At 40.1% G+C, this 24,907-nt stretch overlaps 1 protein-coding gene across 1 annotated transcript in view; it reads right to left on the bottom strand.

Annotated features, from left to right (window-relative positions):
• The window catches only part of dnah9 (dynein, axonemal, heavy chain 9), a 274,955-nt gene that overhangs the window by 76,076 nt on the left and 173,972 nt on the right, over nt 1–24,907 (bottom strand). The window contains exons 58-63 of the mRNA XM_047377712.1: nt 21,227–21,421; nt 19,411–19,530; nt 10,921–11,109; nt 8,857–9,092; nt 8,645–8,767; nt 6,136–6,340 (exon numbers count right to left, since the gene is read on the bottom strand). Of these exons, the coding sequence (XP_047233668.1) occupies nt 6,136–6,340; nt 8,645–8,767; nt 8,857–9,092; nt 10,921–11,109; nt 19,411–19,530; nt 21,227–21,421 (1,068 nt within the window). The remainder of the gene's footprint in view (nt 1–6,135; nt 6,341–8,644; nt 8,768–8,856; nt 9,093–10,920; nt 11,110–19,410; nt 19,531–21,226; nt 21,422–24,907) is intronic.

Here is a 24,907-nt window from a genome sequence, read left to right as displayed (position 1 = left end):
CACACACACCCCTCCACCCACCCTGTGCAGACCCCATGAACGAGGCATCTTGACATTTTTAGCTTCTTATACCTTCTTTGGCTCTGTTAAACAAGAGCTCTTTCACCTAGCAATCATGTTATGCCTGAGCAGCAACGCTAACCTCATTAAAGGTATAATGTCACAGAGTTATTGGAAGAATATAAACAGGTACAGGCAATTTGCCCTCCTCTATCATTGTAATGATTGTTATCAGACTGGGTTGTTTACCGACAACAAAAAGCCATTCAGAGCTTCATTCTGCAGGCCGTGTTCAGATACGAGAAGGCCTGGGAGTGAACAGAGACCCCGACAGCACTTTAAAGTTTCCATGTTAATTAAAATGATAAGTGAGTTCCAGATCTTGTTTTTTTTTTTTTTCCCAGTATCATTTGATCTCAGCGAAATAATAATTAAACAAGCATCATTGAATCAGGTTTTACTCCCTTGGATTTTGCCTAGAGAACATTAGGCTGAAAATATATCTGGCATTTTGCCATTTCTTCCTTCTGCTCTTCAACTATGGGGGAAATTTACTGCCAAAAATCAAGAGCACATATTTTCAATTTGAGAGCATGATTTCATTCTGCTTGTACTCAAAACTAGTAATGCTTGCAATCAAAACCTGTGCTTTCTTTCAAATATACTCTGTTCTCTCTCAAATCTTTGTTTCTGAGCTCTGATCTAATGCTTTTTGCACAGATCATTTCTCCTCCTGCTTGCTTCATCCTCCATGCGTGCAAACTTGCTCTCTGCTCGGATCAAAACTGCGCTCTCAAATTTCTTCCCTGCTCGCAAATTCTTTTTGATCTCTCTCAGATTAAAGTTGTATCATCCCCTAGCAACTATATCAGCCAATAGAATGACAGTGTGCCACTGGTAGGTCACAGGCTTAGTTGGGGTGCACTTGTTTCCTTCTACTGAATGTACCTGTGTTGCTACTTCCCTGACACAGGTAATACAGGGCAAAATCTGGAAGTAAGTGTTCTATATGGAAGCAAATCGTTACCATATTTCAAATTAAAAAGCATTTTCAGAAATGCTTTTTCATTTTAAGAATGTGGCTGCATTGTTTGACTCATAAATGAAATTAGTAATCAATCATCCTATTTGCATTTTAATTTTCTTCTTCAAGACTGCTCATTCTTTCACTTAATTAAAATGAAAAAGACATTTGAGATTTATTTTTCAAAATGTACCCCAGCAAATAGATACCAAAATTCTATTTGAAATGTAAAATTTGAAATGAAAAAGCATTTCCAGAAATGCTTTTTCATTTTAAGAATGTGGCTGCATTATTTGACCCATAAATAAAATTAGTAATCAATCATCCTATTTGCATTTTCTTCTTCACGACTGCCCATTTTATGCCATAATCAAAAAGAAAACAAAGCAGACTTTGCTTTTTCGTTTTCGTGGTCTGCCCACAATGTACTGCCCAGAAATCGCAAACGAAAAAGCATTCCGAGCGGCGGGCGCAGCAGAGTGACGTCAGCAACCGCTCTTCCTCAGCTCCCTGCTGACCGAGCTACCCAGCTTGTTCAGTAGGGGGCGCTGTGCACGTCTGCATTGCATTACATTGCAAACGTGCCGAGAAATTGATTGAATTGCAGCAGGACCGAGCTCAATTTGTGGCAGTGGCAGAACTGGTAGTTCCGGTGGCAGGCCGCAGGGTGGCACAGGATTCCGCGAGGATGCCAGAAGGCGCCAGACCGGCTGTAAAAGCTTGCCAATGCGGTTGCCGCTGTTTTTGTGGAAGCTGATGCTGATTATCGGCAAACAGGATGTCATTGTTGTTATAGCCTGTTACCTTTAAATAATGATTTCATTATTGATTATTATTTAATAAACAGCTTTATAACCATAACATAAGGTGATTGTATTTACTTGACACGGAAAATAAATAGCACTATGTGTATGTGTGACGTGTTGAAAGGATGACGAAGATTTATTGCACAAACAGCCGGTTTATTGTAGAGCACGAGCGGCTATTCTGAATTGTCACTCACAGAAAATTATAAATAAATGCTTAAAAACACGCTGGATGTCCCAGGCCATGAGGATGCCACCGGAACTACCAGTTCTGAAGGAAATATGGTAACGATTTGCTTCCATATTTTTATGCATCTGGTGCGCGTCGCAATTTTGTGAAATAGGTCAATCTACTTCAATATAGATAGCTCAACTCAGCAAAGTACAATGATAATGGATAATTCAAACCATCCTGCAGTAAGTGATTTTAAACATTCAGTAGTTTAATATGTACGTCTGTTTTTGTCAACATAAACAACATTAAAGTAAAATATGACAATGAAACACATCTTTTCAGTGGAGGACATATTTAAGAATTGCATTGTAAATTTGCTAATTCATCTAGTATTTAAAAAGATAAAGTTAATGATTTACAATATCACTGTTATAACAATATTTTCAGTAAAATTGTGACAAAGCTAACCTTACATTTTAAGGTTTCGGTCCATGTTGGGTTAAATTGCACATTTTCTTTTTTGGGATAGGTATTTATGATATCTGAATCATACATTTTATGAATAAATGCTTATTCTTCATTTTCCGTACTTTAAGTGCTTCGCAATAAAATAACTATAAAGTTATACTTTCTACCATTGTTACAGACTCTGTTGGGGCGTCAAATTCTGGAGCAATTGCTGAGCCAAATGCAATATGTACTCAGTCATCAATTGTAGCAACACAGGTACAGTCAGTAGAAGGAAACAAGCGCACCCCAACTAAGCCTGTGACCTACCAGTGGCACACTGTCATTCTATTGGCTGATACAGTTGCTAGGAGATGATACGACTTTAATCTGAGAGAGAGCAAAAATAATTTGCGAGAAGGGAAGAAACTTTAGAGCGCAGTTTTGATCCGAGCAGAGAGCAAGTTTGCCTGCATAGAGGATGAAGCAAGCAGGAGGAGAAATGATCTATGCAAGAAGCATTAGATCAGAGCTCAGAAACAAAGATTTGAGAGAGAACAGAGTATATTTGAAAGAAAGCAGAAGTTTTGTGTGCAAGCATTACTAAGTTTGAGTACAAGCAGAATGAAATCCTGTTCTCATATTGAAAATATGTGCTCTTGATTTTTGGCAGTAAATTTCCCCCACATCCACAGGTCTGAATGGAGCCCTGCCTAGCAAGACCATACAGAAAAGAGGATACCTCCAGAAAAACCATCAAAATGCAAATGGTATTTCTTGAAGTAAATCTGCACGACTAGGTAACAGAGATCCCGTGGTATCTTCCACTCTAATCTTTACACGACACCGCCATCAGCCAGAAGTGTTCTGGACGAGGAGAGATGTCTAACTTCCCATTCAACTAACAAAAACAGCATTTGGGAAATAGCAAAAGTGTGTCAATATGTTGACTAATTGTTGTGATACAGTAGCGCCATTGGCTAATTTATTTTCAAACAAATCACATGAAACGAGCAGATTGCGGATAAGAAACCATAGAGGCATCGTTAGGCACTGAAGCTTTGATCAAGACAGTTTTCACTTAATTACCACCATTTAAATTCACTCCGTGGCACATACTGTGGCTGTCATAACTCTGTGGTGCTCATTACTTTTTTAAAGTTGCTCAGAAACCTGCCCTATTGTTCAGAGTGTACAGAGTCACACTTATGGCAGTTGAACAACATATTTACCCTCCTCACGATCAACCCCACCTTTTAAAGGTCAGATTCAATCAATCTGAGACGTTTTCTTAGAAACTGACCCACCACCTTTACACCACTGAGTTACCAAGGGAGACCGTCAGAGTTGAAAAATGATATGAAGTGGGGTTTAGCGTTAATATAGTAACAAAACTGCAGTCCAGCCATCTTCTATCTTGCCATGTATACTGACATATTAAAACACTCGTGGTACATGGATCTAAAGATAGGAGAATAAGGGTGTTTTTGTGGAACATCAGATTACTGATTCACAACCTGAACTTCCTGAGTCAAATTTGAAACTTACGTTATCCTTCATTTTTGTCTTTTTACACACTGAGCACAACGTGTTTGTCTTGACTATATCATTCTGTACTTTTATCACAAAATGTCTTCTGCACCGAATAACCTTATGTTGTACCAAAGCAGGTTACACTGACAAATTTACCAGGTAGGTCAGACTAAATGAGTTATCTTCAGAAATGCGAGTAACCAGTGACCATTCTACAGTGTAAATCAACTATACCCAGAAAATAAGTTATAAAATCTTTATAGTCAAAATGAAGACTGAGAATGATCATAAGAAGAATCATCTATACTTCTGCAGGTAGCCAGTGTGATTTATGACAAAAATTGTTCTTAGAGAATAAAAATTAATGAGATTACAAGTCCTGAGACCTGATAAGATGTCTGCTATTTAGAAAATAAAATATTAGTCTACATGCCCCACATTTACTGAACTTTATTAAAAGGTATTTTAGTAGTGTATGAATTGTAATGTTAACCAGCTCATTTGGCCGTATTTGCAATAAAAAAACATTAAAAAAAACATGAGTCAAACAGAAGTCAGCAGGGACCATTATAGCAAATGTAATATATACATCTATGAGATAGATTTGAATTTATTTATTTCTTCTAATTTAATCTAAGATTTAAATCGTAGACATTCTCCTGGCGCCTAGTGGCGGCCATAGAGGACATAGCGGGTAAAGGTCTGCCATTGATTGGTCTGTTCTGTTTAGATAAAATGGTGGCAGGTGAAGTTTGAACTTTTTCATCTGAAGTTTAGGAAGCAAGTATATTCGTTTTGTTTGTTTCCTGAACGGTTAGCCGGCCTGTCGGCAGGGCAGGGCTCTATCTGACGGCGGAGGGGAGGAGAGAAGACCAGCTGGACCAGCGCATGTCCAACTCTCCGCTCTGCACGCAGCCCGTCTCCGTTGAGAGACACACAAGGCGGGACACGTATGTGTGTTGGCGAAGGGGGGGGGCATTTCAAAGCGTGGGGCACTGGAATTATAGGCCTTTAAATTCAGAAATTTTACCTTGGGCCTCACACTATACACTGTAAAAAAAAGATTTCAGGAGGGCACTTTTTTCTCCAAAGGATAAAAGGGCAGGTGCTCTAGCACCACCTAGTGTCTATCTGTGCACGTCCCTGCCAATACCCCAAAAAGGCAAACAGCCCCCGGACCCAGGAGGTGGTCCCTATCCTTCTGAGGTGGAGACAGGCCACAATATATGGAGAAGGTAAACTTGAACTTCTAGTTTGATTACAATTTGATTACAGTTTGTTATTTGTGAAACCCTTTCCCTACTTGTCAAAACCAAACCAATGGATTTTTAGTTTTCCAAAGAAATTGTGGGTTCTAATCTTGTTCTTGGGAATGCAATATCAGATATTGTCTCATCTCATAAGCTGAATGCATTGTTAGAGCTCATGTTTGTGTCCTTTTGCTGCTTTAGTCAAATGCTTGTGTGTGCTCGTGTGTCACTTCCTAAATCATGAAATCATGCAGAACTCCTTAAAAGTAAATGCAATCCAGATTAAAAATAATAATAATATGCTTCTAATTTAAAAACATTATTGTGCGCACATTTAATGTGCTTATCTAGTTTCCTGTTGACTCCACATTCATGTGCAAGCCATAGAAATACACACTTTTTATACGCACAATATGATACGTGCATACCCATGCTCATACATATAAACACACACATACAGCTGAGCAGTTTCCCTAAGTAGGCATCCTACAGTAAGCCTCATAATTATCAGACATCCACCAGCTGTTAATCAAAGGCGCTGGCTGATTGTCTTTGAATCAAAGAGCCTGGACTCGCAGCCTCATGTGATGTTCCGAGACGTTTTCTTGCTGACACGTTGCTCTAAAGACGGATAATGACAAGCAGGAGTGCTGTGCCTGTTTTGAGGCCCCTCACTTCTCTGTCTGTTTCTTTTAATTATACCTGCTCAGAGGAGATGTTAGGAATAAAACTCAGGTAGTATGACATGAATCGTTGTTTATCCTCAGATGAAAACCGATGAGTGGGTCATGTACTGTTTTCATGTCTGCTCAGATTTACATTTACATCACTGTGACAATTTCTGACAATTTCCTTGGTTGTTCAACAGTTACATATATTTTTTTCTCTGCCTCTTCTTACCTTCAACTGCTCCAGGTCAGGTCTCTCCATGCTGACCACGGCAGCCAGCAGTTGGTCCTCCAGTCCATCTCTGGTCACTGTGAAATTTATCAGGGTGCACTGGGCCTGCAGCTCGGGTTGGTAATGAGGGTTGGCCAGCTTGGTGTGCAGGATGAGGCGGAAACTAGGGTTGTAGTCACACTCCTTGTCTCCAATCTTTATATACCTGAAATGTTTGATCACTGAGGGTTTTTGTATGAAAGTCAGCATTTAGGTTGCACCAAAACATCACTGCGATGGAGACCAAAAGACAATAGAAATGTTTGAATCATCTGTCTTCTATAACAAAACCTGTCTTGTTTCCATGTATTCATAGGACACTGATAAGCTTATGATGATAAGGGCTGTTGGATTTTGCATCCAAAAGCACAAATAGGTCCACTAAAAGATACTTTATATGCCTCCAAATAGTATTATTTTTCTAAATCCCTTATGCTGTCACTTATATCATGTGTTTGAAAAAAAGCTACAGTACATCCAGATCGTCTGCAGGTGTGACCTGGTCTATTAAGCAGGAGCTTTACATCTTTAAGGGACGGAAAAATGCCAAGATGGAAAGACATAAACAGTGACCTTAGAAAAGCTGGTTTGCTGCCCTGGAAATAGTTAAAAAGCCATGTCCAAACAATCTGAGTTCTGCAATTTGATATTATGAAAGAAACCTTAGAATTAATAAAGGGTGTACATTCTGTTTACTATCACTGTACATTTGCAATGTTGTATTAGAATGAATCATGCTACTGTCCTTTATGAAGACAAGACCAGAGCAAAGATGTTTGGCCATCATACACAGTACCATGTTTGGTGAAAATCAAACACAGCATATAACAACAAACAGCCCATACCAACTATCAAACGTTTTGGTGGAAAAATGATGATTTGTTTTTGTTTCAGCCACTGGACCCAAGTACCTTACAACACCAGAGGCCATAAACACCTTTCTATACTAAAGTATTGTAGAGTATAAAGTTAAGCTATCTGTGGGAGAGCTACATTTTGGCCCATACTTGTCATGATGTAGGGTTGTTTGGTTTTTGGTTTCAGGGTTTTTTCTTATGTTTTTCACTGTTCAAGTTTTGAATCATGTTTCTGTTTATTTTCCTGGTCATGCTTTTGTTTTGTCGTCTTGTTCATGTTTTGTCAAGTTTGGTTTTTGGATCTGGTTATGCTTTTGCTTCATGTTTTTCTAGTTTGTGTTCAAGAGTCTCTGTTTTGCTCCAGTCACGTTTTGTTCTGTTAATTAAGTTTATTCAGTTCATCTGCTTCAAGTTAATCTGTCTCCTTACTCCACCTGGTTTTCACGCCATATATTCACACCTGTTCTGTTAGTCTTCGCGGAAACATCTTTCACTCTCATGCTCATGTCTTGCTCTCATGCTCATGTCTTGTTTTCAAACCAAGTCTTGTTTTTTTTGATCATGCCTGTCTTGCCTGCCCGTTTGTTTTGTTCCTGCCTCCTGCTGAGTGTGAGTTGTTGTTATTAAACCTTTTGTTTTTCACTTACCATCACGCTGCCTGCTCGTCTGCATTGTGGGGTCCTATTCCAAGTAAACCGTGACTGAACCATGACAATACTGGGTCATCAACAGAACAAAGATTCCCAACACAGCAACTAATATACAGCACAATTGCTTAAAAACGTAATGAAACAAGGTGTCACAATAGGTCAGTCAAAGTCAAGACCACAACCTGTGCTAAGACTATATAAGAGCTGCATGGAAAAAAAGGATCTGCAAAATTCAATGACCTGAAACAACGATGTAAAGGATTGGTCAAAATTCAACATAAAATAACATCTTCAAGTTATTCCTGCTAAAGATAGTTTTGCAAGCTATTGAAATATGAACTGTACTTACTTTTTAAATTTTGGCTTAATTTTTGTATAGTAAAAGTAAGTGTGTATTCTAAAGTGTGTTTTTATGAGGTTATATTTAAATAGGTTCAGAACATGGTAAATACAAGATCAGATTTATCATGTCCTGATATATAAAACTAGCATTTAAAGAGGGTGAACTTTATTTGCCAAGACTGTGTGTTCTGTCTGATCGGAGTTAAATTCTACCAACTATCTTTATAAAATGACAAAGGGTAGTTGATAAATAAATCAACTTTGTATTTAGAAATCACAGTCTTGTGTGAAAGTATGAAGTCTTTATCAGCCTCATGCTCTGAAAAGCATGAGGCTGATAAAAGTGTTTAACAATTTACTATATAAAAAGTAATACTGATACTTTGGATTGCAGTACTACATTTGTAAGCAATTTAAAAATACATCTTTGGTCCCTCGGGCCAAAATGATTGACTGAAAAGCTGCATTTGCTTCATTTTAAGAGAAATCAAAGTAAACATCAACATGTTTGAATCCCTGTGAGCTGATTTTACCAGCTGTCCCTGTTTGACATTTTTGTACAGTGAATCAGACACATTGGAGATATATCGGTGGAGTGGAATGCCTCTCTCAAAGTCTTACCTGCCCTTCTTGATGGTTTCTCTCCCCAGCAAAGACCCAAGTACAGGATCCAATGTTTCCCCCAGGTTTTCTATCAGAACCACATCACCAGCAGCGAGCGCTCTCTCCACTGCATCAAGATACCTTTCAGGAAAAAAAGGTAGGAATTCCTACAACCTTTTGCAAAATACTAGTTACGAAGCCAATTTTCGTCCCCCCCAAACATCTCTTACCCACGTTGTTCAATGCGGATCACTTGCATGTGATTACCATATTTGTTTTTGATCCACTTGATGCCCTGGAGTTGGGGGTCCACTATAAGGGGCCAGCGCTGGCAGGAAGTTAAAATGGTAGCATTCTCTGTAGACATCCTGTCAGCTGGCAGGCCCTCATTCTGCCATGCAGCGATGTCTGCATCATCGGTGAGCATGGTCAATGGGTCCAGGTCTGCAGTCACTGGGATGGGAACCTAATACCAACAAGGCAAGGCAAGTTTAGTCATATAAAGCATTTCAGCAACAAGACAATTCAAAGGTCTTTACATAATAAAATGCAGGAAAAGAAAACACATAGGAAAAAAATATATCGCATTGGCATAAGTGAAGTAAAGAAAAGTTAAACTACAGATTGAAATGAATGATGTTTAATAGATAAAGGCAACTTAGTGGGTATTTAACCCGTACTCGTCGTCTTCCGCTTTATCCGGGACCGGGTCGCGGGGGCAGCAGACTCAGCAGAGACGTCCAGACGTCCCTCTCCCCAAACAACTCCTCCAGCTCCTCCGGGTGGAGCCCAAGGCGTTCCCAGGCCAGCCGAGAGACATAGTCCCTCCAGCATGTCCTGGGCCGTCCCTGGGCCTCCTCCCAGTGGGACGTGCTTGGAACACCTCCTGAGGAAGGCGTCCACGAGGCATCCGGTATAGATGCCCGAGCCACCTCAACTGGCTCCTCTCGATGTGGAGGAGCAGCAGCTCTACTCCGAGCCCCTCCCGGATGGCCGAGCTCCTCACCCTATCTCTAAGGGAGTGCCCGGCCACCCTACGGAGGAAGTTAATTTCAGCCGCTTGTATCCGGGATCTCGTTCTTTCGGTCATGACCCAAAGTTCATGGCCATAGGTGAGGGTAGGAACGTAGACCGACCGGTAAATTGAGAGCTTCGCTTTTCGGCTCAGCTCTCTCTTCACCACAACGGACCGGCACAGTGCCCCCATTACTGTGGCAGCCGCACCGATCCGTCTGTCGATCTCCCGCTCCATTTTTCCCTCACTCGTGAACAAGACCCCGAGATACTTAAACTCCTCCACTTGAGGCAGGAACTCCCCTCCAACCTGAAGAGGACAAGCCACCCTTTTCCGGTCGAGTATCATGGCCTCGGACTTGGAGGAGCTGATCTTCATTTAATCTTCATTTAACTTTGATTTAAAAATAACTCAGGGATTCAGCATTTTTGCAGTTATCAGGAAGTGTGTTCCAGATTGCTGGAGCATAAGAACTGAATGCTCTGATTGATCAGATTTTGGGGATAGTGGTCTGGAAGGTTGATACGACAACAAATCTTTAATGTATTTTGGTGCTAAACTATTCAGTGATTTATTGACTAACAGAAGTATTTTAAAGTCTATTCACTGAGGCACAGGGAGCCAATGAAAGGACTTTAGAACTGGGGTGATGTGCTCTACTTTTTTAGTTTAGAGAGGATGCAGAAGGGTTCTGGATCACCTGCAACTGTCTGATTGGTTTTTAGGCAGACCTGTGAAGACAGTCTTGCAGTAATCAATTTGACTAAACATAAACACAAAAACAAGGAGCTATTTATCAAGCTTAATATCCTTAAACACTTTTGTTAGCTACACTATTGTGTTTCCAAGACTTCAGGTCTTCACTGCCCCTGTATTGCAGACAGAAAACTGCAGCATGAGCATTTTAGCTGCAGATCAATGCACAGCACCATTTCAATAGTCACTATTTGTAGGAGTTAAAAGGATTTCTGACCCTTTCTTTAACTGACTTTAATAAATGGTTTCCCATTAAATAGCTCCAGCTATAGGTTCTAACAGGTTTGTTAAAACTGTAAATGTAATGAAATGGATCATTATCAGTTACCTTAACCAGGTTATATTTTCAAATAAGTTGTATCCCTGTGTATTTAGCATTGCTCTTTTAAATAATAAATAGTATATTTTTCCTGTGAAAATTAGACTGCGTGTTTAAATCTGGCAAATTTGCTGATGCATGATGTGCTCTTCGCTTACTTATAATGAAAACTATGTACAGTATCTATATGTGAGATCCACACACCTTCAGCTGACTGAGGTAAGGCCTCCAGCAGTTCTCCATCAGATGTTGCCTGTAGCGTTTGGTGAAGTAGCCCAGGTAAGAGATGAAGGTAGTGATGAGTAGGACATCACCACACAATGTCCTTTTCTGTCTTCTAAAGTTTTCTATGGCTTCTGCCCATCGAACATTTTCAGCTGCGAGACCACCCACCTGGAATACAAGCACAGACCAGAAAATATATATTATTTTTCTCCTATTGAAACCTATCCTTTCTTTGCATATCCCTTAAAGAGATTCTGCAAAATCAAAACTAAATTAATCTATCAATGCTGCTGCTGATGTACAGACCCACGAATATCCAACCACAGCAATGATTTGCAACCTCCAACTCCTTTTTATTAGGTTTTCATCTCCTTTATAACATCTCAGTTCATGTTCCAACACCTCCACTTTTTACCGCTGCAATGATCCAATTTCCCTCCACTGATGAATACAGCTCACGCTAATATCTTATCTCTCCCAAACTTGAGAGGCCGGACGCTTTTACACATATACTGTATACTCCGCACCCATCGTGGAAACAATGTGCAAATTAGAAGGCTGACTAAATTTGCATAGATATTCCGGAAAGACTCGCAGATTACCACAACCTTTCCTCATTTTGTTGCTCCTGTCAGGCCTTTTGAAAGCTTTATCTGAATAATTTAGATTATCATGCTAACACTGTCAACAGTCATCTTTTGTTTTGCTGTCATCAGCAGTGGATCACACAGAGCGGGATGATGGTGGGATTTAAGTAAATACTGTGCCTATGATGGAATGTACATGCTGCCGGCCTTTAGAGAAACAGTTCTGTGAATTGACAGCTTTAAAAGTAGTTCAGTGTAAATGCTTATAATTGGAGACTTGTCCATTGTACTCTTTCAACAAATGCTAATCCAAATAATACACTTTGTCACTGTTTAATATTTGGAACCACTTATGTACATACTGACGTATCTAGACACTACATAGCTTAAATGCACCCTATATCTAGGTAAACTGATACCAGACATATGAATGAATATGTCAAAAATTATTTAAAAAGTCTTTATTGTAGTTAATGTCTTGCAAGTTAAATGTTATGTGAGTAAGGAATATGATCTTAAGTAAAGTATATTAGCAATACATCAAGACCCATTTAATGTATAACAGTGATCATTAAGCATTCATCTTTATTGAATAAATTTGTCTTGTTGGACCACTTGTTGCTGAATATTGGACCATTTGCACGTTGTTGGACGTCACTATGCCTTTCCAACGGCATCGGCCATTTTGTACCGCCGGATAGTCTGTCCTACAAAACCCAGCGGCCCTTGCGGCTGATAAGACAGGGGCGTCGCAGCCCTGAGGCCGTCAATTATATAATAGAGGATGAGACGACCCACAATTTGCTTTTCAGCTGGAGACCGTGACACGGTTACCATACATCTGAAGCATCACCTGGAGAAGAGTCCCGAGTGGATTTCATTTATTCTCCTTCGTTGGCCAACGGAAAATTCACAACTGAGGTTTCTGGAATAAGAAGGCCAGAAATTTCACTTTGCCGATCGAAGACGTGAGTTTAACACGTATCTAAAAAAAAACACGGAGTTTCAAGGAGCCACCTTGTTTTGTTCTAGTCGACTGTGATGGTCAGATCATATTTTCCCTTTCGCCAAGGAGGCCAGAGGATGAAGATTGACCGCTTTCCCTGAAGTTAACTGTGGACGCACATTAACTTCCAACTTCCACCCCACTCTCTCTCAACCCCGCTCAGAAGGAAGACATCAACAAGTAAAACCCATCCTTTATTTTTATTTCTTTCTTAGAAAGTCTAGGCAGGGTACAGGAGGTTTTAGTGCGATGAGATTCGCTATTTAATCTAATGTGTTCTGAATGATTTGTGCATGTAACCTTTTTATTGAAACTTTGATGTGCCGTGTTGGATGCCTGGAACCCGCTGCGCTACCCAGCTTTGTGTGTGTTTTGCGGGGTTGGTGAACACCTGAGAGCAAGCGCAGGTGCGCTGTGAGACTGGACTGTTAAAATAACCTCATGGTGAAATACCCCATTTTCTTTGTCTTCAACCTTACTGCTTACTAGCTTGCCGTCAAAAGTTTTATAACCCTTTGTCTGCTCACCTCGCCCAGCGTTGGGGGATGTTTTATGACTGAGTATAACTGAGTTACAGTTTGAGCTGCGTCCCAACCTCCACTCACCACCACACCCCTTTGTCATATTATCAATTTTGCCATAACTGCTGGTTTGATCCCATACGCACCACTGCTGTTTTGCTCTACTTTGTTAGTTAGATATTTTACCCCTTTAGTGTAGAACTTTGCATGTTTGAGTAGGTGAAGATTATTAAATCAGAAGAACGGATTGTATCAGGGCTGTGATTTAATAAATGTTCATATAGATAAAGAGAAGATGTTTTTGTGTTTATTTTGTACAAGAGTGATTCGTCTGTCAAGATAAGGTTGAAGTTCCACACGTTTCGGCAGAAACGGCCGATAAAAAGTGACATCTCTGGTAATAGTTATTAATTATTACTGAGTATTTAACGGTTGTAATTATCAAAGGCGTTGAGCCACAATTACAACACCAGAAGACATCTCTGGTCTCGATTCATAAATGAGGATTTTGGTTAATAAATAAATTTTGTCAAATTATGATTTTTAATTACAATTATTGATCAAGATTAATTAATCAATAATCATAAATCTAACAGTATAGAGCCCATTAAATTTGACAAGAGGTACCAGGGACAAACCAGAAAACCCAGGCTATCATTTATAAAGCTAATTGTGTTATGCAGCAAAGCATTTATCTGCCCTTATCTGAATGATTAGACCTGTGTTTCTAAATTCAGTACCTGCCAAGTGTTCGGAGAAACTGACTCTAAAGTGTCAGCAGAGCAGAGCCACAAAGCACAGCTTATGATCTACCAGTCTGTCTACATTACAACTCTCCCTCATGGTCATAGGATAAGGGTCATGACTGCATACTAATACTATTTTCATTACTCAACATGCATACCAGCTATTCTTCCTATTTCATATTTTCCTTTTCTCTATGGTACCCTCTGCCCTCTTATGTTTAGTAGTAGTCAAGTCCCCTGACTACTAAGACAGAACCCCCACCGTAGCCCTGCTTCAACCAGGCTACCAATAAAGAGACTCTAAAGATAAATTTCATGCATCTACTGTATACTATACTGTATACTGCTATGAAAAACACTGAGTCGGTTCCGGGATTACAGGCTCAGAACACTGGATTAATGTACTAGTTTCTCATTTTAAATTAAAGAAATAGTAAGCAGGATTTTAGACAGCAAGTGAAGGTCTTAGCAGCTCAATGCGTGACTATTTTATCTCTGGTGGAGCACATATCTGTGTGTCAATGATAGGTTCTCTTTTCAAAGAATGTGTGAACAAAATGACAATGCCTGGACAGAATACTGAACAAAACTGCTAACTGCATTTCATAGACAGATTGACATTGGGGTATGCATGTAACAGGGACATCAAGTGAAGGTGGAAAAGGTCACAGTATTACAAGTACAGATCACAACATTTTTATATCATACAAAAATGCAATAATCCTTGTCACTTATTTCGGAAAGGGATAATCATACATATTATACTCATATATACAGATTTATTACACATAGCGTAAACTATTTCAAACCTTAATTTTTGTAAATTTTATGATGATGAATACCCTAAATTCAGTGTCTAGAAAAATTTGAATATTGCAAAAGATCAACAAAAAAATTATACTTTAAACAGAAATGTCAGTACAGCACAGTGACACGGTGGTCATTGAACCAGCTTTTGGTATCTTTGGCAGTGTGGGCAAGTGCCAGGTCCTGCTGAAAGATTAAATTAGCATCCGCATTAAGCTTTTTAGCAGAAGGAAGCATGAAGTACTCCATTATTTCCTGGTAGATGGCTGTGTTGAGAGTGAACTTCAGAAAACGCAGTGGACCAACACTAGCAGATGACATGGCACCCCAAACCATCAATGACTGTGGAAACTCAATGCTCGACTTGTCCACTCTCCTTCCAGACTCCAAGAGCCCGATTTTCAAATGAAATGCAAACATTGCTTTCATCTTAACAACAGCTTAGTTATTTTTCTCTTTACCTCAGTTAAGACACTTCTGACGTTGTCTGGGGTTCAGCAGTGGCTTGACACAAGGGATGTGACATTTGTAGGATTCATTTGTGCACAGTGTCTCTTGTTGTGCTGACTGCAACCTCAGTCCAATCATTCCTAGATGTTTAACCCTAATACTTAAATGGATTTTGCATGACAATTTTCTTAAGACAGTGGTTATCCCTGTTGCTGGTGAAACTTTTCCTACAACACTTTTTCCTTTCACCCAACTTGAAATAAATATGCTGTAACTTTTCACAATATTTCAATTTTCTGACACTGAATTTGGGTTTTCCTCATCTGTACACCGCAATCATCAAAGATATTACAAGAAATAATGGCTTGAAATATTTCACTCTATGTGTAATGATTCTATATAATGAATGAGTTTCACGTTCTGAAATGAGTGACACAATAAACTCACCGGCCACTTTATTAGGTACATCCTGCTAGTACCGGGTTGGACCCCCATTTGCCTTCAGAACTGCCTTAATCCTTAGTGGCATAGATTCAACAAGATACTGGAAACATTCCTCAGAGAGGAATGTTTGGTTCTTATTGACATGATAGCATCATAAAGATGCTCCAGATTTGTCAGCTGCACATCCATGATGCGAATCTCCCGTTCCACCACATCCCAAAGGTGCTCCTTTGGATTGAGATCTGGTGACTGTGGAGGCTATTTGAGTACAGTGAACTCATCGTCATGTTCAAGAAACCAGTCTGAGATGATTCTGGCGTTATGACATGGCACGTTATCCTGCTGGAAGTAACCATCAGAAGAAGGGTAGACTGTGTTCATAAAGGGATGGACATGGTCAGCAACAATACTCAGGTAGGCTGTGACGTTGACACGATGCTCAATTGGTACTAAGGGGCCCAAAGTGTGCCAAGAAAATATCCCCCACACCATTACACCACCACCACCAGCCTGAACCGTTGATACAAGACAGGATGGATCCATGCTTTCATGTTGTTGACGCCAAATTCTGACCTTACCATCCGAATGTCGCAGCAGAAATCAAGAGTCATCAGACCAGGCAATGTTTTTCCAATCTTCTATTGTCCAATTTTGGTGAGCCTGTGCAAATTGTAGCCTCAGTTTCCTTTTCTAAGCTGACAAGAGTGGCACCTGGTGTAGTCTTCTGCTGCTGTAGCCCATACGCCACAAGTTTTGACGTGTTGTGCGTTCAGAGATGATCTTCTGCATGCCTTGGTTGTAACGAGCGGTTATTTGAGTTACTGTTGCCTTTCTATCAGCTCGAACCAGTCTGGCCATTCACCTCTGACCTCTGGCATCAACAAGGCATTTGCGCCCACAGAACTGCAGCTCACTGGATATTTTCTCTTTTTTAGACCATTCTCTATAAACCCTAGAGATGGTAGTGCATAAAAATCCCAGTAGATCAGCAGTTTCTGAAATACTCAGACCAACCTGTCTGGCACCAACAACCATGCCACGTTCAAAGTCACTTAAATCACCTTTCTTCCCCATTCTGATGCTCGGTTTGAACTGCAGCAAATCGTCTTGACCATGTCTACATGCCTAAATGCATTGAGTTGCTGCCATGTGACTGGCTGATTAGAAATTTGCGTTAGCGAGCAGTTGGACAGGTGTACCTAATAAAGTAGAATGTGTGACACAATGGCAACTAAAATGTGATCAAATGTAGCACAAAACATTCCATTCAATCCGCCATAACACACAATTTCATAAAAACAACATGATCATGCAGCAAGAGCAGGAACACTGTCCAGAGCCTTAAAAAGTCTTCAGAATCACTGACCTTTTCAACATTTCATCGCATTACAACCACAAGCTTTAATGTATTTTATTTGGAATGCATGTGACACAAAGACAAAGTAGTGCATAACTGTGAAGTGGAAGGAAAAGTATACATGATTTTTAAAATTCTGTACAAAAAAAACTCCAAGTGTGGTAAGGATTTGCATACAGCCCTCTCAGCTCTAATTTCATTCTTCAGAAATAATCTAAAACCATTTGTCCTAAGATGACCTTAGAAGTTTGTTAAAAATATTATTGCACAACAAAACATAATAAAGACCTAGTAACACAACAGACAGGTCAGGGATAAAGATGAGGGGAGGTTTAAAACTGGTTTAGGTTATAAAACAACATCCCCCAAGCTTTGAACATCTCATGTAGTATGGCACAACTGTAAATCAACCAAGTCATGGCCATTTACCAAAGCTGACAGAGAAGCAGGAGGTACAGAGTAACTCTGGGGGAGTTGCTGCTATCCACAACTCAGGTGGAAGACAGGATCACTAATAGTCTTTCACTCCACAAATATTATCTTGATGACAGATTGGCCAAAAAGCTATTGCTGAAACAAACTTTCTGGTCCTAATGCAGAACACCATATGTGGGGGAAAGGGTCTTGCTGAACACACCAAAATGTTGCCACCATGTTTCCCATAAGGGTGTTATGGGAAACATGGTGGCAACATCTTGGTGTGAGGATACTTTTCTTCACCAGTGGGAGGAAAGCTGGTGAGAGAGGATGGGATATGGATGGAGCTACAGGGGTTGGACAATGAAACTGAAACACCTGTCATTTTAGTGTGGGAGGTTTCATGGCTAAATTGGACCAGCCTGGTAGCCAGTCTTCATTGATTGCACATTGCACCAGTAAGAGCAGAGTGTGAAGGTTCAATTAACAGGGTAAGAGCACAGTTTTGTTCAAAATATTGAAATGCACACAACATTATGGGTGACATACCAGAGTTCAAAAGAGGACAAATTGTTGGTGCACGTCTTGCTGGCGCATCTGTGACCAAGACAGCAAGTCTTTGTGATGTATCAAGAGCCACGGTATCCAGGGTAATGTCAGCATACCACCAAGAAGGACGAACCACATCCAACAGGATTAACTGTGGACGCAAGAGGAAGCTGTCTGAAAGGGATGTTCGGGTGCTAACCCGGATTGTGTCCAAAAAACATAAAACCACGTCTGCCCAAATCACGCAGAATTAAATGTGCATCTCAACTCTCCTGTTTCCACCAGAACTGTCCGTTGGGAGCTCCACAGGGTCAATATACACAGCCGGCCGGGCTGCTATAGCCAAACCTTTGGTCACTCATGCCAATGCCAATCGTCGGTTTCAATGGTGCAAGGAGCGCAAAACTTGGGCTGTGGACAATGTGAAACATGTATTGTTCTCTTATGAGTCCACCTTTACTGTTTTCCCCACATCTGGGAGAGTTACGGTGTGGAGAAGCCCCAAAGAAGCGTACCACCCAGACTGTTGCATGCCCAGAGTGAAGCATGGGGGTGGATCAGTGCTGGTTTGGGCTGCCATATCATGGCATTCCCTTGGCCCAATACTTGTGCTAGATGGGCGCGTCACTGCCAAGGACTACCGAACCATTCTTGAGGACCATGTGCATCCAATGGTTCAAACATTGTATCCTGAAGGCGGTGCCGTGTATCAGGATGACAATGCACCAATACACACAGCAAGACTGGTGAAAGATTGGTTTGATGAACATGAAAGTGAAGTTGAACATCTCCCATGGCCTGCACAGTCAGCAGATCTAAATATTATTGAGCCACTTTGGGGTGTTTTGGAGGAGCGAGTCAGGAAACGTTTTCCTCCACCAGTATCACGTAGTGACCTGGCCACTATCCTGCAAGAAGAATGGCTTAAACTCGCTCTGACCACTGTGCAGGACTTGTATATGTCATTCCCAAGACGAACTGACGCTGTATTGGCTTCAAAAGGAGGCCCTACACCATACTAATAAATTATTGTGGTATAAAACCACAATAATTTAGCAACACTAAACATACAGGTAGAGCTACAATGAAATGTTTTAAATCAAAGCATATCTATGTGTTATCCTATGTGCCCAGACCTAAGTCTAACTGTGAAAAGTTTTGAAGTTTATGTTCACACACGCTCCCCATCCAATCTGACTGAGCATGAGTTATGAAAAAAAATGCAAAGATTTCAGTCTAGATCTACTAGAAATCTGAAGTTTGTTGTACAGAGTGGAACTCTGAATACAAATATATGACACTCTTTCAGAGTTTTATTTCTTTTTTAAATTAAAAATCATGAAATATTTCCCCAATTATGTGCTACTATGTTGGCCTAACAGAAAGGTCTTATTAAAATACAGTTTTTGGTTGTAACATGACAAAATGTGGAAAATTCAAGGGGTGTAACCTTTGCAAGGAACTTTATATGCCACATTTCTGTATCTTTAAATATAAATATATCATGTACAGAAAACAGGAAAAAAGTGTGTTTGGTGTGATAGTGGTTCGCTTGTGTTCTGCATTATACTGCAGTTGTCCTCACCAGGCGGTTGGCCAGCGAAATAGTGCGGGTCGTTGATTCTGCCTCCTGTTGGCACTTCACCTTGTCAGCAGTGGCTTTCTCAAACTTTGCTGTGAGCTTGGCCAGGTTTTCATTAAGGTGCTTAAAATACCAAAAACACACACATACAAAGAGTAAGGGAAAGTAAAATCATATTAGGCACTCATTACTGTGTCGATAAAGACACAAGACACAAATAAGAAAGTGTGAAAAAATCTTTGGGAGTAGTAAAAAGTTGGGTAAAACTTCCCTCTTTTTTGGATTTATTTGGCATATGGAACCAATTAGCACAAGTACAAACAGGATTAATCGGTGGAGAAGCACACAGTTTTCAGTAGATTAGTTTGAGGGTTGCTAATTCCCCTTGGCTCCGAAAACTACTCTCTGCTCAGGCGATCTGACTGAAGGCTGAAAAATGACAGCAAGAAGTCATGGTGGATCTTATTAACAACCATTGCTCTGCACTCTGCAGGTTTTGATGTAAGCAGCCAGATCTGCCACAGTGTCATAGGCCTTACTTAGTGCTCGGGCTATCTGGACCTCTCATGAACTAAATGTCAAAAGCCACTGAGCAACAATTATTTACAGCTGCTTTCATCAATGATTGGGGGGGAGGGGGGATGATGAATTTGGTTTTAGATTAATGAACAGCAAAAGCCTTTTAAAGCACTTACACCAGCTTTTTATTGATGGAATGCTGGCGGTGTATAATTACTGGAAGAGCTCGTGTGTCAACTGTCACTCAAAGGCTGATAAAATAATTCATATCCTGACTTTCTACTACGACTCACACAGCCTGTGGTTATTTCGATTTTATTTTTGTGCCATCTAATTCCTAATATACTGCATATCTTCAGGGTTTGATGGAGTTTTTGATCCTCACTAATGTCTCAAAAATCAGTCAGCAATGTCAACCTTTCACAAGTCATTATTCAACTCTCAGTTAGTCCAAAGCTAAAGTTTAGAGATTTTTTTAGCCCGTACCACTGAATATTGCCTTATAGAAATAATATAGAAAACACAGATACAAGAATACCTTTAAGGATCACAGCAATTATTTGCAACCATTAAAATCAAAACTTTCTTAAATCAACACTCTTTTTTAGTTTACAGTTCTGACATGTTTTAAATGTAAACATCACAGAGTTCTTAGTTCATTTCATCCATTTTATAATCGAAATATACAAATATTCTCCAAATCATGGTAGACATTTCTACACTAGTTGGATTTTATATATAGAACCTGCAGGAACCAGAGACTGACATAGAAGGGGGTTAGAAGGATGGGAAGAAAGACACAAGGAATAAAGGAGATAATTAAATTCATTAGAAAGTAAGAAAGGATAGTGACAAGAAACAAAGAAAGTACACAAAGGTAGAAAGAATAAGGGAAGGAAGGAAGGACATCAGCAAGGAATGAAGAAAAGGATAAAACAAAGGACAGAAGGACACAAGGCCAGAGGTGAGAAAATTGGAAGAGCAAGACAAAAAAAGAAAGGAAGGAAGGAAAGGAAAGGGAAGGGAAGGGAAGAGAGAAAAGGGTGAGGAATGAGGGGTACAAGGAATACATGAGGGGAGGAAGGAAAGACATGAAGAGGAAAGTGAGGAAGTAGGACCCTGAAGACGTAGAGACACGGGGAAGGACAGAAAAGTACAAGAAAACAAATATTTTTTCCCACTTTATTTTCTTTTTCTTACTTACCCAGACCAAGAAAATACTTTGATCACATTCCATACTTTTCTAGACTGTAGGAATGCTGTAAAAGCAACTTCTCATTCCCACATTAATCCAACTTACGATGATTTTGCTCTTGATGGCAGTTAGTTTCTCTTGTGCAGCACCCAGTTCAGTGTTGGCCTTGCTTAGAGCCTGGCGCTTGGGCTCCACCTCACAGTAAACCTCGTAGAATTTGACAATGTTTAGAACCCAGGAACACAAACCCGCTGCTGCGTATGATTTGGAGGCAACCAGGTCTGGCTGAAACTCTGGATCCTGGAGAGCACCAAAACAAATGAACTCACAACAGTTTAAAACAGTGCAATAGCTTGTTGGTCTATCACATAAAGGTTACAAGACATTGCATAGGCATGATGGTACATGGTGAATAGGTAAATGTGACATAAGTACAATTTTCACTGTAAGAACCATTTGCAGGAACCAACAGTTTTACTTCCTTTGCTTTCTCTACAGGAATTTAGATAAATCACGGTACCAGGGAAGAAATCTACCTCAGACATGGCTCTGGTTAAGAGATGGACCCTGAACTAATTGGAGTCTTGTGGTGGTAGTGGTATTTCTCACTGCTTAAAAATTCCCAACATTTTCAGTCATCTCATATTTGAAACTCCTCTCCAGTTCATATTTTCTTTTAACTTTATAGAACAGGAGTTATTAGTATTATTGCAATTTTTAAACCCTGTCACTCAAACACCAGTGCTTTATAGAACTTACTTTCAGATACATTAATACAATGCGATGAACTCAATGGAAATATTGGTTTGTAAAACATCACATAGGCTTTAATTATTAAAATCTTTAAATCATAACAATCTTCTTCTGAGTTACAACTGATTGAAGCTTCAGAGGATTACTGCTGCAAGATAACAACAATTCAAGGCTGTACAACACCATCTTGTAATCCCAACCATAGCCCTCCTCTGTTCTCTTCTAAAAGGCAAGAACATATCAGAAAAATTTATTTTAAATTTGTTACAGCAACATCGTATCTTAAAGTCTGGAGTGACTACTTAAGTCATAAAGCGAAATCATTGTGACCAAATCATCAGTCATAGCAGTTTTGCTGAAAATTACACCTTCTTTTCATGACTGGATTTTGTTTTCTCTCTCCTGCACAAGATAGGGGCAGCTTATTTTAAATCCATGATATTGCTTGGCTTTTAAACCAATACCACCATGAAACAATCTGAAATATGGCTGCATCGGTCTGTGTCTCTTGATCACTGAAGGTGAACCTGCAACACTCCTTCAGGAGGAGGGCATTCTCTCATCAACTGATGTAATTTATGCAAACAGCCTGATTTTGGTCTCCACTGTGGAAACGCACACACCTAGAGATAACACTTTGTTTTAATTTACCCATCCACAAACAGACATTAAAACTTATTTGGGACTCACTGTGCATGCTGTCCTCTTTTGTGCAATAGGCATAGTGTCTCCTTTAAAGAACACTTGATGCTTTCTGGCCAATTTCTTAAAGGACTGATGCATCAGGTGTGATGAAATGCAGTCAGGTTGAAATCAACCGACTGTATTTACACCTCTAAGTCACCAAGAGATGTAGTGACCTATGTAAACATAAGCCTGTTTTGGACTCAATGGGGAGTGGTGGCCTAGTGGTTAGAAAGTAATGGGATTTGCTTTCCGGAGAGGCCACATGTACCCTGGTAATTATAATATTGGATAAAACTATAAAATAGCATATGATTGCTTTTTGGTTATGTACACAAACAGGTGAAGAAACAATGTGGTGCTGAGGTTGGCTGTCACTGTCTCAACAAATTGACACTCATACACTGCTTGGCCAAAACAAAGGTCGCCACCAAAAAAAAAGGTCACACACTCTAATATTTCATTGGACCGCCTTTAGCTTTGATTACAGCACACATTCTCTGTGGCATTGGTTCGATCAGCTTCTGCAATGTCACAAGATTTATTTCCACCCAGTGTTGCATTAATATTTCACCAAGATCTTGCATTAATGATGGTAGAGTCTGACCACTGCGCAAAGCCTTCTCCAGAACATCCCAAAGATTCTCAATGGGGTTAAGGCGTGGGTTCTGTGGTGGCCAGTCCATGTGTGAGAATGATGTCTCATGCTCCCTGAACCACTCTTTCAAAATTCGAGCTTGATGAATCCTGAGATTGTCATCTTGGAATATGCCCATGCCATCAGGGAAGAAAAAATCCATTGATGGAATAAACTGTTCATTCAGTATATTCAGGTGATCAGCTGACCTCATTCTTTGAACACATACTGTTGCTGAACCCAGACCTGACCGACTGCAGCAAACCCATATCATAGCACTGCCCCCACAGGCTGGTACAGTAGGCAGTAGGCATGATGGGTGCATCACTTCACCTGCCTCTCGTCTTACCCCGATGCGCCCATCACTCGGGAACAGGGTAAATCTGGAATCATCACACAACATGGCCTTCTTCCATTACTCCAGAGTCTAATCTTTATGCTTCCTAGCAAATTGAAGCCTTTTTTCCGGTTAGCCTCACTGAGTACTGGTTTTATTAAGGCTACACAGCTGTTCAGTCCCAATCCCTTGAGTTCCCTTCGCATTGTGTGTGTGGAAAGGCTCTTACCTTCCCTATTAAACATAGCCCAGAGTTCTACTGTTGTTTTTCTTCAATTTGATTTCACCAAACGTTTAAGTGATCGCCAATCACGATCATTCAGAATTGTGTTCTGGCCACCTTTCTTCCTCGAAGACGGTAGGTCCCAAACATCCTTCCAGTTTTTAATAATGCGTTTGACAGTTCTTAACCCATTTTTAGGTTAAGAACTGTCCAACTGCTTAGATGTTTTCTCTGCCTGATGCATGCCAATAATTTGACCCTTCTGAAACAGACTGACATCTTTTCCATGACCACAGGATGTGTCTTTCAACATGGTTTGTTTAAGAGATGAGAAGCAACTCATTGCACCAGTTGGGGTTAAATAACTTGTTGCCAGCTGAAACACGATCGCCCATGCAGTAATTATCCAATGGGAGGCTCGTACCTGTTTGCTTAGTTAAATCCAGGTGGTGACTTTTTATTTTTTGGCCAGGCAGTGTATTGTCTTTGAGCATAATTTAAACAGCAAAATAAATTTCACATGCAGTGCAGACATATGATGAGGTAAAAGTGACATTTAAATGTTAAAAGATCTGACTTGGTATGAATTCTGCTGGGACTTTGGAGGAAGACTGATTGGGGTGCTCATTATGATTTTATTCAGCATATTTTGCTACTGTCAGATTAACTGAAAAGACATCCCAAAGGGGCTTTAGCTGTCAAGCAAATATAGCATATAAAATATCCAATGATCCTACAGATATCTGGCAGTAAAATTTGTTTAAAAAGTTAACATTAGCTAAACGTACCCACAATGGAAGCTTATCAGAAAAGCTTTATTGCCAAGTACGTTTTTGGACATACAAGGAATTTGTTTTGGCGTAGTCGGTGCAATACAATACAAATTAAACAGTATAAACATATCTACAATATACTATAAATATATGTGCACAGTTTTAAGTGAGTGAGAGTAAATATAGAGCAGTATTGGGTGCGAGAGCAGTACAACAGTGCAGGTGATCAGTGTGCAATTATGGCAGTGCAAGTAAAGCAGGAGTCCAAGCTGAGCGTTAATGTAACGCATAGAGTTGCAAGTTACAAGTGTCCTGTCAGCAAAAAAGGGGTGGGGGTGGGGGAAAGGGAGAGTGTCAGGGTGGTTTCTGGGCTTTGTTA

Source organism: Girardinichthys multiradiatus, chromosome 10 (assembly GCF_021462225.1).
Source record: "Girardinichthys multiradiatus isolate DD_20200921_A chromosome 10, DD_fGirMul_XY1, whole genome shotgun sequence".
Classification (NCBI taxonomy): Eukaryota; Metazoa; Chordata; class Actinopteri; order Cyprinodontiformes; family Goodeidae; genus Girardinichthys; species Girardinichthys multiradiatus.
The sequence above is the reverse complement of the archived record's forward strand: the minus strand, read 5'-3'. Positions and strand labels throughout refer to the sequence as shown.